Source organism: Salvelinus namaycush, chromosome 7 (assembly GCF_016432855.1).
Source record: "Salvelinus namaycush isolate Seneca chromosome 7, SaNama_1.0, whole genome shotgun sequence".
Taxonomy (NCBI): domain Eukaryota; kingdom Metazoa; phylum Chordata; class Actinopteri; order Salmoniformes; family Salmonidae; genus Salvelinus; species Salvelinus namaycush.
This window is the reverse complement of record NC_052313.1, coordinates 33,345,901-33,360,890: the sequence shown is the minus strand read 5'-3', so window position 1 is coordinate 33,360,890 and position 14,990 is coordinate 33,345,901. Positions and strand designations below refer to the sequence as shown.

General features: G+C 40.1%; 1 protein-coding gene across 1 annotated transcript in view; it reads right to left on the bottom strand.

The window, feature by feature from the left end:
* Positions 1 to 6,499, bottom strand: part of LOC120050702 (cadherin-18-like) — a 144,000-nt gene extending 137,501 nt beyond the window's left edge. The window contains exon 1 of the mRNA XM_038997273.1: positions 6,263 to 6,499. Within this exon, the coding sequence (XP_038853201.1) occupies positions 6,263 to 6,499 (237 nt within the window). The remainder of the gene's footprint in view (positions 1 to 6,262) is intronic.
* Between the last annotated feature and the right edge of the window lie 8,491 nt (positions 6,500 to 14,990).

Sequence of the window (14,990 nt, the reverse complement as noted above, 5' to 3'; positions counted from 1 at the left end):
AAAGCATTTATAACCTTGTCATGAATCTTGGTAGAGCATTGCAATGCCAGGATAGTGGGTTCGATTAACCAGGACCACCCATACGTAAACATTTATGCACGAATGACTGTAAGTCGCTTTGGATAAAAGCGCCTGATAAATTGTATATATTATGTAATATCACTCTTAAACATTTATAGGATGGCCCAACCTCTTTCCCTCTTGGGTGCATAGCAAATATTGGATCTGACTTCAACTTCCCCCCCAAAACTCAAATTTGTTGCCTAATTCAGATTTTTTTTCCAAAATTACGTTTTCTCAGTTTTGTTTTTCCCGATTTTGGATTTCCCAAATTTTTTTCTGGTTTTCCCCCAGTTTTTTCAAACTTCTTTAATAGAACAACAACAAAACTACATTTTCTCTGTTCACAACAATGCATAAACCACATCAGGGGACGACCTTTGAATTCTTGAAAATGTCTAAGAAACATCATTCTTTTTTGTTTAATTGCCCTTTAAATCAGTGTGCATGCCCTGCACTATTGTTTGGTTAGCGGTGTTTCTGTTGCACAGTGATGAGTTCGCAAAACAAATACCCAGCGAAAAACTAGCAAGTTAACCTTTATTTATTGTTATTTAAATTAGTTTAATCAATTTGTTAAGTATCGAGTTAGATTACATAGCTACCTCAATTGTTATTTCAATACATTTTTGATGACTTCAAAGCAACTGCTAGCTAGCAAATTACATTTAGCTAGCCAACAGGCTCAGCTAAATAAAAATCCCACTAGATACAGCCACATCTCATAGTTACGTCATGAGGTTGTAAATAAAAGAGGAATACAATAATACGAAAAACAAATTGAGTTTCCCATCTCCCCATTTAGAGTATTTCTGGTGTAGCACAGAAACACCCTTATCCAGCTGGTGTGACAAGGGCATTTCCTAACAGACCTGTTAACTTTCTTTGTTGTTACTCTCAACCCATAAGAGTTTAAGCCCTGTCTATGCCAGGGGAGTGGGGTTGGGGGGGTACTTCTACGCTGTATGGAATTGTCTTAAGAACGTCATACCAAGGATCATTTTACTATTTGATTTTGAAAGTTACTACCCATTGAAGTATCAAAAAAATATGTATAAAAATGATTTGGCCTTAATGTTATTAGCCCATACAAATGCATCGATTAACATATTCACTACACAGAAAAACAGATAGTCCCCCCCAAAAAATCCCAGATAGTCCCCCCTAAAAAAAGTGATATAGGACATAGGATATTTTTTTTTACATGTATTCATCCCCTTATTTTAGGCACTAAACTATATTCATACATACAGCGCATTCGGAAAGTATTCAAACCCCTTGACTTTTTCCACATTTTGTTATGTGACAGCCTTATTAAAAAATACCTTATTTACATAAGTATTCAGACCCTTTGCTATGAGACTCAAAATTGAGCTCAGATGCATCCTGTTTCCATTGATCATCTTTGAGATGTTTCTACAACTTGATTGGAGTCCAACTGTGGTAAATTCTATTGATTGGACATGATTTGGAAAGGCACACAACTGTCTATAAACGTAAGGTCCCACAGTTGACAGTGCATTTCAGAGCAAAAATCAAGCGTTGTCATTATGGGGTATTGTGTGTAGAATGATGAGGGAAAAAAAGATTTAATCCATTTTAGAATAAGGCTATAATGTAAGAAAATGTGAAAGAAGTCTGAATACTTTCCGAATGCACTGTACTTCTATAAATGTTTTAAACTGGAACTGTGGATCTTCAGACGAGTCATGTGAGAGTTGTGAGGCCTCTGGGTGCCCTAGAGCAAAACAACCGACATGTACTTTTTCTTGAGAGTTTCTCCTTTACACAACTTTACACAAGTTGGCAGATCGGCTGTAACGACTTCAGACAAGTCCCAAGACGCTTGTGGGGGTCATAGAGCAAAACAGAGATCACCATCGTGTTTGTTTGTGAGTCTCATCTTTCCAAAGAGGGGTCATAATAGTTGGCCAAATCGTTCAGAACCTACAGACGATTTTGTGAGAACACTGATTTTCGGGATGCCTCATGGTCTTAAAAACATCGCTCTAGCTCTGTCAACTTTCACCGCAGATGTGGAAGTGTTACACAGGCGGATGCGGTTGATTTAGACGCATCCACTGCAAAAAGATCTGATGTTTCTAGCTGAAACTGACAGATTTTTCTTGGGATTTTATAAATGCTAATTAGATTTCCGCGTGGCGAGGACATCGACCTTAGGGGGTTTGGAACCAACAGGCAGAAAGGCAAGAAGTATTTGTCCGCCAGCTCAGGGACAAGCTACACTATTCACAGCCCTGTGTAATGTTCAATGTAATTGAATTGCTCGACTTTTTGAAACAACGTATTTGTATTGTTTTAAATTAAACAAATTAAAAAAGGAATATATCGTTTAAACATGTCTTTAAAGCGGGACTGAATATTCAACTTATTATTTGTACTTTGAAAGGTTGTCAACACCCATGTGTCTTTGCACAAGCATTATCATACAGAAGAATAGCACAATACTAATAGCTAGTGTAACAACATCAAGGCACCGTGTGGCTTGCTCTGAGTGACATGTAGACATTCACACCTCCCACTGGACCTGTGGGTGTCTTCCTGGTTGCGTCCCAAATACCACCCTATTTCCTATATAGTGCAGTACTTTTGACCAGGGCCTGTCCATCTCTACTGAGCATATCTGCATAAGGCCTGTCCTCTGTCTTGCATTTTTCTTTCTCTCACTCACACAGACCTGTCATTTCCCAAATGCATGGGTCCCCTGAGGAGTGTCACCGGGGATTAAACAATACACCACAAGGGGATTAGGAACACAGTTTGACAGACTGGTCTACACACTCATTCCAAAGTCGGTAACACTTTATAAACCATTTCTAAACTATTTGTTTAGGCCTGTCCTCTGTCTGTTTGTGGAGTGGTTGAAAAATGTGTTTTAATGACTGTAACCTAAGTATATGTAAACTTCCAACTTCAACTGTATACTCTGAACTCTGACATTTCTCGTCCTAATATTTATATATTTCTTAATTACATTCTTTTACTTTTAGATATGTGTATATTGTTGTGTATTGTTGAATATTACTACACTGTTGGAGCTAGGAACACAAGCATTTCACTACACCTGCAATAACATCTGCTAAACGTGTATGCGAGCAATAAAACTTAATTTATGAATCCTTCATGTACTTCATCTGCTTTTTGATGTTACATTAAAGCTTCAAAAGTCACAAAAAGTGACATTAGCTGATGAAGACCTCAAAAACGTCATTCATTTCCACACAGGCTTTGTCCAGAGTTAGTGCCTACAAAAAGACGCCATTACTAATTTCTCTCTATTCCTACACAAGATACCTCTCCTTCCGCTCCTCCTTTGCAGCTTGCTAATGTCTGCATTTTTCTACCAAGCACAGTGATGAGAACAATATAGTGTTTGAATGTGAAGAATGAATCCTCCTCTGTCTTGGCTTAATTAAGGGTCATTCTGTCTCCTAGCCACATTAGGACATGGCACACCAGTCTCACAACTACATAATTAAATGTTGGCAAGTTTCTCTCCTGCCATCAATAAACTTCATCATCTCTCTCCATCCAAATGTGGCGTGTCAAATTAATGTCTAATAATTTGTATGTTTGTTTTTAACGGCCCTGTTATAATACAGAAAGAATTAGCTGTTTATGTTTGTGTTGCTTTCCTCACCATGTTATCTGAGTCCAAAATGGCGCCATATTCTCTACTTAGAGCAGTTCTTTTGACCAGTAGTTCACTTTGAAGGGGATAAAGTGCCTTTTGGCACACAACCATAACACTCTCTCTAAGGTAGAGGGATGAAAAGAAGAGTGGCCATTATCTATTAAGCATGATAGAGGCAGCCAGCCAATCAGAGATATCAAAGGATGAGCTGTAGCTCTATGTAATATTAATATAATCCATGGAAGTAATTATTCTTTCATGCAATTAGTGACAAACTGAAAAACTGCAATTATACAACAATGCAGTTTCAATCAGGGTATACTATAACCTTGTACTACTTCAGTTAATACAGACAGAACAGAAAACGCTGAGAGAATGTTTTGGTGGCACCTTGGGAATTGTGCGGTTCACTCATGCATTTTATAACGTTAGCAATGCCATGTTTCATCACTAAATAACACCTATAAGGATATGTGTTTTCCTGGTCTGACACTACTACCCAGGCATCTGTGATAAAGCCTTGCTTCTGGTTGTCATCCCTGTGATCATAACAAACAACTTAGTGGTGATGCTGAGTAATAATATTTAGAGGATATTAGAGGGGTTTAGTTGTGTGTTTTTCTCACTCTCTTTCCACCTCTATTTTCTGTCTCTCTGGACTGCTCTTGCTTTTATTTATTTATATTTTTTATTTTTTCATTCCACATCATGTTCCCGTCTCTGTATTGAAATACGTACATATGTGCGTGCAGTCAGAGAGAGAGAGGAGTGATCCAACTCCCTCGTTCTCTTTCTCTCTGAGTGTGGTTGAAGGGATTAGCTTCTGCCCGAGTGCCTAGAATAATGATCACTGCAGCGGAGAAACACATTTCAACATTTCAGGAGATAAGGGGGCCAGGCAATCTGTAAGCTGAGGACATACCAAATAAGCCACGGGAAACTGGTTAAGTAACAGAAAAGTCACCACAGCGATCGCAGACCAGACCTGCTGGGTTGCTCTTGCCCTCTGAGCACAAGGTTACGACTGCCAGTCATCTCTAGTGCCTGCCTCTCAGTCTTTGTGACATCTATAATGTCTGATGTGACAGTCTGAGCCCATAGCTGGTATGACATGTAGCTCAGATGTACTGTATAGGCCACTAATGGCCCACAGTCTCAGTGGATATAAATAAGAGTTATGTGTTCTGTTATTTTTGATCGTTTTTTTTAATGTATATATTGGCAGTAGGCTAGAAGTTTTATATAAATTGACAAATAAATTCAATTCAATTCACACTTTAACTATGTAACAAAGAGCCATCCATGGAGCCCCTGTGTCACATGCCTCAATTTTGTACATGGGTTCATTCAAACAAAAAAATATGTTCTATTCTATTTTTGGAACTGAGAGGTTGCTGTAAAAAGCTCTGTTCCCAATTGAATCTTCCCTAAGAGTCTAAGCCTTGGAATTTGGCCTTACTGCTATTAGACCATGGAAACGTATTGGATAACACATTCATGGCAAAACAGATAGACAAAACATTTATCAAAGGGAAGTATGGTTTGAGGTGTCTGATATGCATCTGAGAGATATAGGAAAGCATAAAAAAGGTTCCATGTGTAACCTTGGTCCCAAAAAACCCTATACATTTTGATTCCTTTTTTACCTGTCTGTACCGGGTTAGCTTCAGACGAGTCCCGTGAATATAAAACAGAGAACAGGTTAATGTTCGTGAGAGTCTCAGCTTTTGATGGTGGAGTCATATTAGTTTGTAGCTTAAACCGTTCAGACTTGACAGACCTTTTTGTGAGAAGACCTGTTCGGAGTTGGGACGCCGGTGTCAGCAACTTGAGACCAGTCAGTCCCGTGAAGCTTGTGCGTGTCGTAGAGCAAAACTATAGACTTTTTGTGAGAATACTGATTTCGGGATGTGACAAAAACCGCTGTAGCTCTGCCACGGCTGTCTCTAGCTTAACCCGACAAATTTTGATGGGTATTTTTTTATTATTATACTAATTAGATTTCCCCAAAGTGCTAGACAGACGGTGCAAGGGATCTTGTTGATTAATCCTGAATAAAACATGACACATACTCATGAGAAGAACTTGGACAGAGTAGACGTCTTATTGTCTTAACTAAATAAACGAGTGAGATTTAATGTGCAACCCTAATGCCACCCTATCCCCTACATAGTGCACTATTTTTGACCCAAGTCCTACGGGCCTTGTTCAAAAGTAGTGCACTATATAAGGAAAATGGTGCTATTTTGGATGCACTTTGGTTTCAACATAATTAGACAGAACAAAAGCATCCAGACTACCAACAAGGCAAATCCCCTTAAGAATAGAACCTGTAACTGCCACAATGCATTTCCAATAGACAAAACTGCCATGCAGAAAAACACACCACTTTTGACCAGGGCCCTTAGAGCTCTGGTCAAAAGTAGTGCACGATGTTGGACATACAGTAGTGTGTCATTTGAGACAGAGCCAGAGCCAAGTTTCCTTGGAATGAAATAAGCTGTTGTTTACAAACATACTGTGAAGTAGGGCAAAACAATACAATACCTTTCCCACGTATTGAGTGTCCTGTCCTATGTGTTCTTCTAAAACAAAGAATTGGTTCCAGATCCAGCCACGTTTAGGCCTGTGATGCACTTCTGTCTCACCATTGGCCAGTTTGGTCTGGTTCTTGGCGATGGTCACTTTGTCTGCTGGGATATGATGGCTAGCCCCATAGCACCTCTGGATGAAGCAAAGGCAGACCAGTATGTGACAAAGACAGGAGGTGGTGGATATCCTCATTGTGTTTTTGGAAAAATATCCCAGCGTGCTTTGCGCTATGTGTGAAGGTCCTCCCACCACCGCCACCACCACCGGCCACCGCTGCAGCCTCACGTGGCTGGCCGTTTCGATGGACAGATGAGGGCGGCGCTAAATCCAAACTGGGGAAGGTCTGGTCCGTGCAACGATATAATCTCTAAGGTTCATGGTCTAACTGTCAATTGAGGAGAATCAAGGCAAGCTTCATTTACATCATGGAACAGCCAGGGTCTAGAGTAGAAAACGTACGGACAATGACTTTTGTAGTTTTACCAGAAACTGGAGTTGATTATGGTGACCATTCTGTCTTTCCTGGAAGAGAGAGAGATATAGAGGGATTAATTACATGTCATGAGTTTTAACTTCCTTTAATCCCCTCAAAATAAATTGGAACCCGGTCATACTAATACTTGACACACAGAGGGAAAGTATTTCAAATAGATGACTTTGAATGTAGAAAAGAGGCCTCTATCTCCTAACATCCAGTTCTAAAAACAGAACATTTTGGATGTGGTGAGTCATTATTTATTCATAAATTGTCTGTGCCTGTGAGGTCAGAGAGATATACTGCACTCTATTTCCTTAACAGTGTGTATGGAATAATAGGGTGTCATACGGGACTCATTATTGAAATGTGCTGTATAAAAGTGCCCAATGAGTTCTGATGATCCATGTACTGTATACAGCCAGAATGGACCTATACTGTAGTGACTCACATAGTACATGAGTTTTACCGCAGTCGGGGGAGTCAAGGAACCTACCAAGAGATGGCGTCTAAGAGCCTGCAGCTGCTGGAGCCTACAGTATGTGAGTACGGAATCCTATATTACAAAGTGGATCTTCCACCACCATTTCAAAAAAAATTGTTTTGACATCCAACACAACCACACATCTATTATTTACCAAGTAATACACTAGAATGACATCTTGCTGTGGTATTTTGAGAGTAAAAAAACTTTGATTTGAAGTGTACATAGCTACAGTGGCTTGCGAAAGTATTCACCCCCCTTAGCATTTTTCCTATTTTGTTACCTTACAACAAGGAATTAAAATAGATTTCTTAGGGGTTTGTATCATTTGATTTACACAACATGCCTACCACTTTGAAGATGCAAAATATTTTTTATTGTGATACAAACTAGAAATAAGACAAAAAAACTGAACTTGAGCATGCATAACTATTCACCCCCCCAAAGTCAAAACTTTGTAGAGCCACCTTTTGCAGCAATTACAGCCGCAAGTCTCTTGGGGTAGGTCTCTATAATCTCGACACATCTAGCCACTGGGATTTTTCCCCAATCTTCAAGGTAAAACTGCTCCAGCTCTTTCAAGTTGGATGGGTTCCGCTGGTGTACAGCAATCTTTAAGACATACCACAGATTTTCAATTGGATTGAGGTCTGGGCTTTGACTAGGTCATTCCAATATATTTAAATGTTTCCCCTTAAACCACTCGAGTGCTGCTTTAGCAGTATGCTTAGGGTCATTGTCCTGCTGGAAGGTGAACCTCCGTCCCAGTCTCAAATCTCTGGAAGACTGAAACAGGTTTCCCTGAAGAATTTCCCTGTATTTAGCTCCATCCAACATTCCTTCTATTCTGACCAGTTTCCCAGTCCCTGACGATGAAAACATCCCCACAGCATGATGCTGCCACCACCATGCTTCACTGTGGGGATGGTGTTCTCGGGGTGATGAGAGGTGTTGGGTTTGCGCCAGACACAATGCTTTCATTGATGTGCAAAAAGCTAAACTTTAGTCTCATCTGACCAAAGTACCTTCTTCCATATGTTTGGGAGTCTCCCACATGCCTTATGGTGAACACTAAACGAGTTTGCTTATTTTGTTCTTTAAGCAATGGCTTTTTATCTGGACACTCTTCTGTCAAGGCCAGCTCTGTGGAGTCCACGATTTAAAGTTGTCCTATGGACAGATACTCCAATCTCCGTTGTGGAGCTTTCAGCGTGATCTTTGGTCTCTTTGTTGCCTCTCTGATTAATGCCCTCCTTGCCTGGTCTGAGAGTTTTGGTGGGCAGCCCTCTCTTGGCAGGTTTGTTGTGGTGCCATATTCTTTCCATTTTTTAATAATGGATTTAATGGTGCTCTGTGGGATGTTCAAAGTTTCGGATATTTTTTTATAACCCAACCCTGATCTGTACTTCTCCACAACTTTGTCCCTGAACTGTTTAGAGAGCTCCTTGATCTTCATGGTGCTGCTTGCTTGGTGGTGCCCCTTGCTTAGTGGTGTTGCAGACTCTGGGGCCTTTCAAAACAGGTGTATATATATATATACAGTATATACACTGAGATCATGTGACAGATCATGTGACACTTAGATTGCACACAGGTGGACTTTATTTAACTAATTAAATGCCTTCTGAAGGTAATTGGTTCCACCTGATCTGATTTAGGGGCTTCATAGCAAAGGGGGTGAATACATATGCATGCACCACTTTTCACATTTTATTTTGTAGAATTTTTTTAAACCTGTTATTTTTCTCATTTCACTTCACCAATTTGGACTATTTTGTGTATGTCCATTACATGAAATAAAAATAAAAATCTATTTAAATTACAGGTTGTACTGCAACAAAATAGGAAAAATGCCAAGGGGGATAAATACTTTTCCAAGGCACTGTATAAGATCTGACAAGCATCAAAGGCAAACTAGCTCTCTTTAACCTTACCATCCGTTGCGATGACAAAAACGAATTCAGAATTAGGAATTAATACAGTCATAGCTGTCACACTTTGGGGGCTAATCAGCAAAATCCCTTTAAAACATTAAATATATGGATTTAAAATACACTTAGAAGAATCCTTGACTAATCCCCTTGTTTCGAAACCATCACTACATGTAAATGATGCAGCTTGGCTTTAGCTAGTTGTTAATAGTGTACCCTGCCAGGCAGAGACATAGTGCACTATTTTTGACCAGAGCCCTATGTAGGGAATAGGGTGCTTATTGGGATGCTGCGACAGAGAGGCAGAGCCAAGGCTGATACACATCACCGTGAATTAGGACAGGCCTCAAAGTGACCTAAATATTCAACATCTGTATGTGATAGGATTCTCACCTGTAGTCACCACAGATATGATCATGTAAGCTAAAGTACTGTATTCTCCCTACGTACGGTGTCCAACTCCTGATAACAACTCAGTCCTATCAACATCATAGACCTGTCCGAATATTCAACATCTTTAATCTGTTTGTGACAGGATTCTCCTGGAGTGTCTAGTCTCTACAGGTATGGCCATCTACTCTATGATGTACACTGCATTCGGAAAGTATTCAGACACCTTGACCTGTTCCACATTTTGTTAGGTTATTATTCTAAAATGGATACGTCATTTTTTCCCGCATCAATCTACACACAATACACCATAATGACAAAGTTAAAACAGGTTTTAGAAATGTTATAGCAAATGTATTAACAATGAAAAACAGAAATACCTTATTTACATAAGTATTCAGACCCTGCGATATGAGGCACAAAATTGAGCTCAGGTGCATCCTGTTTCCATTGATCATCGTTGAGATGTTTCTACAACTTGATTGGAGTCCACATGTGGTAAATTAAATTGAATGGACATGATTTGGAAAGGTACACACCTGTGTATATATAAGGTCCCACAGTTGACAGTTCATGTCAGAGCAAAAACCAAGCCATGAGGTTGAAGGAATTGTCCGTAGAGCTCAGAGACAGGATTGTGTCGAGGAACAGATCTGATGAAGGGTACCAAAACATTTCTGCAGCACTGAAGGTCCCCAAGAACACAGTGGCCTTCATCGTTCTTAAATGGAAGAAGTTAGGAACCAGCAAGACTCTTTACAGAGCTGGCCGTCATGCCAAACTGAGCAAACAGGGGAGAAGGGCCTTGGCTAGGGAGGTGACCAAGTACCCGATGGACAACCATCTCTGCAGCACTCCACAAATCAGGCCTTTATTGTAGAGTGGTCAGAAGGAAGCCACTCCTTGGTAAAAGGCACATGACAGCCCACTTGGAGTTTGCCAAAAGGCACCTAAAGAACTCTCCGACCATGAGAAACAACATTCTCTGGTCTGATGAAACCAAGATTGAAATCTTCAGCCTGAATGCCAAGCGTCACGTCGGGAGGAAACCTGGCACAATCCCTACGGTGAATCATGGTGGTGGCAGCATCATGCTTTGGGGATGTTTTTCAGCGGCAGGGACTGGGAGACTAGTCAGGATCGAGGAAAAGATTAACGGAGCAAAGTACAGAGAGAACCTTGATGAAACCTGCTCCAGAGCACTCAAGACCTCTGACTGGGGGGCGAAGGTTTACCACTGAACAGAACAACGAGCCTAAGCACACAGCCAAGACAATGCAGGAGTGGCTTCGGGACAAGTCTCTGAATGTCCTTGAGTGACCCAGCCAGAGCTCAGAGCTCAGAACATCTCTGGAGAAACCTGAAAATAGCTGTGCAGTGATGCTCCCCACTCAACCTGACAGAGCTTGAGAGGATCTACAGAGAAGAATGGGAGAAACTCCCCGAATACAGGTATGCCAAGCTTGTAGCGTCATACCCAAGAAGACTCAAGGCTGTAATCGCTGCCAAAGGTGCTTCTACAAATAACTGAATACTTATGTAAATGTATTATTTCATTTTTTTATACATTTGCAAACATTTCTAAGCCTGTTTTTGCTTTGTCATTATGAGGTATTGTGTGTTGATTGATGAGGGAAGAAACCGATTTAATACATTTTAGAATATGGCTGTAATGTAACAAAATGTGGTATGTCAAGGGGTCTGAATACTTTCAGAATACACTGTACATTCTACATGCTAGGCACACGTCAACAACTCAGTTAATGTCATAAGACAACACCATACTTTTTAAAAACAAATCTCAATTCATGTTGACAGGAGGAAAGATAGTTTGATGGTCACATTTGGTCACTTTAAAAAGGGCCTAAATGCATCGCTAACACATAAATAAACTAATGATCACGATTGATGAGTTGTTGCCATGATATGTAAATAATACAAGCTTCAGGTTCAATTACTTGACAAGGTCTTTGATGCCTATGTTGAGTGGTTCAACCATAATATACAGTCCAACTACTGTAGCAAACTATCTCCAACTACCCTATGCTAGACTTGCGTGAGCTACCTGTGTCCCCTATGTTTGACTTGTGTGAGCATGTGTAGGCCTATTCCATTGTCGATGGTTTTAGGCTGGCACCCCCCCTGTGTTGCTCTTCAATCAATGTGCTATTTATGTAGTAATCACGCTGATTGTCTGAAATCTCAGTTTTACCTCCAGTCATTAAATCAGCAGCAGCTGGATTGTCGTTGGGCACTTTTAGAATGATTGTTTTGAATAGTCGTATTAATATAATAGTTCAATTAAAACACGTCTTCACACCCAGTGAAACGACGCCACATTCTTCTATCCAGATGAACAAAAATACAACTGAAGGAAATGCTTACTCACAGATGTTTCTCCTTGTAATGTGCTAAATGATGAGATGAATGGTTAAATACAGCAGAATGAGGGAGTAAGGAAGAGATCGAGATAACGGGGGGGACAGGGAGAGAGAGTATGAGAAAGAGGGAGTAGAGAAGAAAAGGGAGAATGAGACACAGATCGAGAAAGAGGGAGAGACGGAGCCTTGCCTTGAGAGAGAGAGAGAGAGAGAGAGAGTGGCCTCTTGCTGAGTGCACTTGCACTGCATTCGTTTCATGGCATCAGCCTTGTGCTGGTGTCAAACACCAGATAGCAGAGGAGTGGGCCGGTCAAACACATAACACTGTACTGCTGCTATGTCATCTGTCCCGGCTGCACACGGGGCAAGGCAGAGAGGATGGTAACAAAAATAATAGAAAAGTCTCTTAACTTTACATCTCCCTTAAATTGATAGAATTTTTTTTATTTTGTCACCTGTTTTGTAAGGTCTGTTCTCACATAGCCAATATTATGTATTTTATGCACAACCATTGGCAGAAGGAAATGTTAATTTTTTTATCAGGAGAGAGGACCAGACTTGAACGCAACACTTAACTACTGTAGTTGCCTTGAATCCAGCTCCCTAGCAACTCAACAAGGACTAGTTGCTACATGATTTAATATGTGCTATTTCATAGTTTCGACGTCTTCACTATTATTCTACAATGTAGAAAATTATAAAAAATAAAGAAAAACCCTGGAATTGTAACGCACGTCGTCGGGAGAAGGAGAAGAGGACCAAGGTGCAGCGTGGTAAGTCTTCATACTATTTAATTAAAATATGAAACACTAGACAAAACAACAAACACAACAAATGAACAGTCCTGAAAGGTGAAACAAGCACTAAACAGGAAACAACCACCCACAAACACAGGTGGGAACAGGCTACCTAAGTATGATTCTCAATCAGAGACAAGATAGACAGCTGCCTCTGATTGAGAACCATACCAGGCCAAACACATAGAAAGTGACATATTTGGAAAGCTAAATTAACTAAATCAAGGGAAAGATAAACACCTCCCTCAGGTCACAGACAAGATCAGCTCTTTCACTCGAAAGCTTGCAATGTGGGGCAGGCGACTTGATGAAGGAAATACTGATTCATTCGAGAACCTGCATGAATTTGTTGACACTACTGACTATGATGCCACCTCAGTGATTCCATATATTAAGGAGCATATTTCATCACTGATGGGATTCTTTAAAAAGTATTTCCCTGAAAACAGTTCCCAATATGACTGGGCGAGAGATCCTGTCAATGCACCAGCTCCAACTGGTTTCAGCTCTGCAGAGGAGGACCAGTTCATTGATATGACGTCTGACTCAACATTGAGACTGAGGTTCACATCACAGACACTGAGTGAATTCTGGCTGAGTGTAGAGAGGCAGTATCCACTCTTAGGGCAGAGGGCCATGGGCATTCTTCTTCCTTTTGCAACATCTTATCTTTGTGAGACTGGCTTCTCTGCTGTTGCTGCACTGAAGACCAAGTACAGGTCCCAGCTAAACATTGAACAGGAGCTGAGAGTTGCAGTATCATGCTTCAAACCCCGCTTCGAAAAGCTGTGCTCTGCAAAACGTGCTCATTGTAGCCATTAATCCTGACTTCCTCATTTTGATTTAAAAAAATCTGCACAATAGTTTTATTCATTTTTGTTTTATAAGTCAAAGTGTTTCATATATTGTGCTCCTGAGTTAATGTTGCTGATCAATTTTAATTTATTATTATATTTTATTTTATTTTTCAGTTTCAAATGGTCAAAAAATGTTTACAGTTTAAATAAGGTTGAATTTTTATTTTTATTTATTTCAAGCAAATTGATGCACTTTAAGACTTTTCTGTTACAGACTAAAAAGTAAGTTGATCTATATTTCTTTCTTTTTTCTTTTTTTGTTTTCTTTAATGTTAATAAGGATACAATGTTATGCAGAGGTGTACTTATAACAATTTTATAGACAAATGATACTGTTTACAGTCGCGGCGGAGAGTTGGGGGGCGCGAAATGTTTACTTCTTCCTAGGGGGGCGTAACAGAAAATAATTGAGAAGCACTGGCTTAGTCTAATATATTGACATCTAAAAGATAACAAAAATAATTTAGTCGAATCAACGTAAGTTAAATATGATGTGGCTGTCCGTGGTTCTGATTTCTGTGTGTGTGTGCACATTCGTGCAAGTAGAAAAACATGTTGACTCACCCTACTTGAAGAGAAACGGCAATGCTATCCTCTATTTCATGTTGACGAAACAGTATATCACTCTGTCATACTGTACACACTTTTATTTTTTGTTGCCCTAGGCTACCTGTCAAAAATGTTTGCTCGCTAACCTAACTTCCATTCATGGGCAACGTTAGTTAGTTAACATCAGCCTTCTACATCTAGCTACAGTACATATTGAACTTCCAGCCTCTCAGGCCATGGGCACAAACAATGTATGAATGAATGGTTGGATCAGAATCGCCAATATAATAATTGGCCATACAGAGAATTAAGTAAAATCACAAGTCCAAATCCATATCTCCATCCATGGCTAATTTAGGAAAGGGACAATATTAGCTGGCTTGCTAGCCACCAGAGGACAACACCACAACGATATGCAACAATTCAAGTTTTTCTATCAGTGATGTATGCTCTCAATGGGATTTGAAAGCTGGCTTCTTTTGACACTTTTGTTTGGTGCGCCAGGACCATTCACAGTTGAGCTCGCTCAGTTTAGCTCAACGCTGATTGGCAATTCATTTTTTTGTCAAGAAAGGCCAGATGCTGGCTGGCTTCCCTTGCTATGGGCGGCAACAATGTAATCGTTGTTTGGACCAAGCAGCATCATATAGATGGCCTACATGTAAAGAGACTGAGGGGCGCTGTTTCACTTGCTAAGATGCTTTCTCCTGTGAGATACATTCAGCCTCTTGTAAATTTAAGGAAAATTATGAAACTCAGAGAGACGAAAGATCAATTACAGTATGTTATGTATTTAAATGTTTTGAATTGGTCATTTTT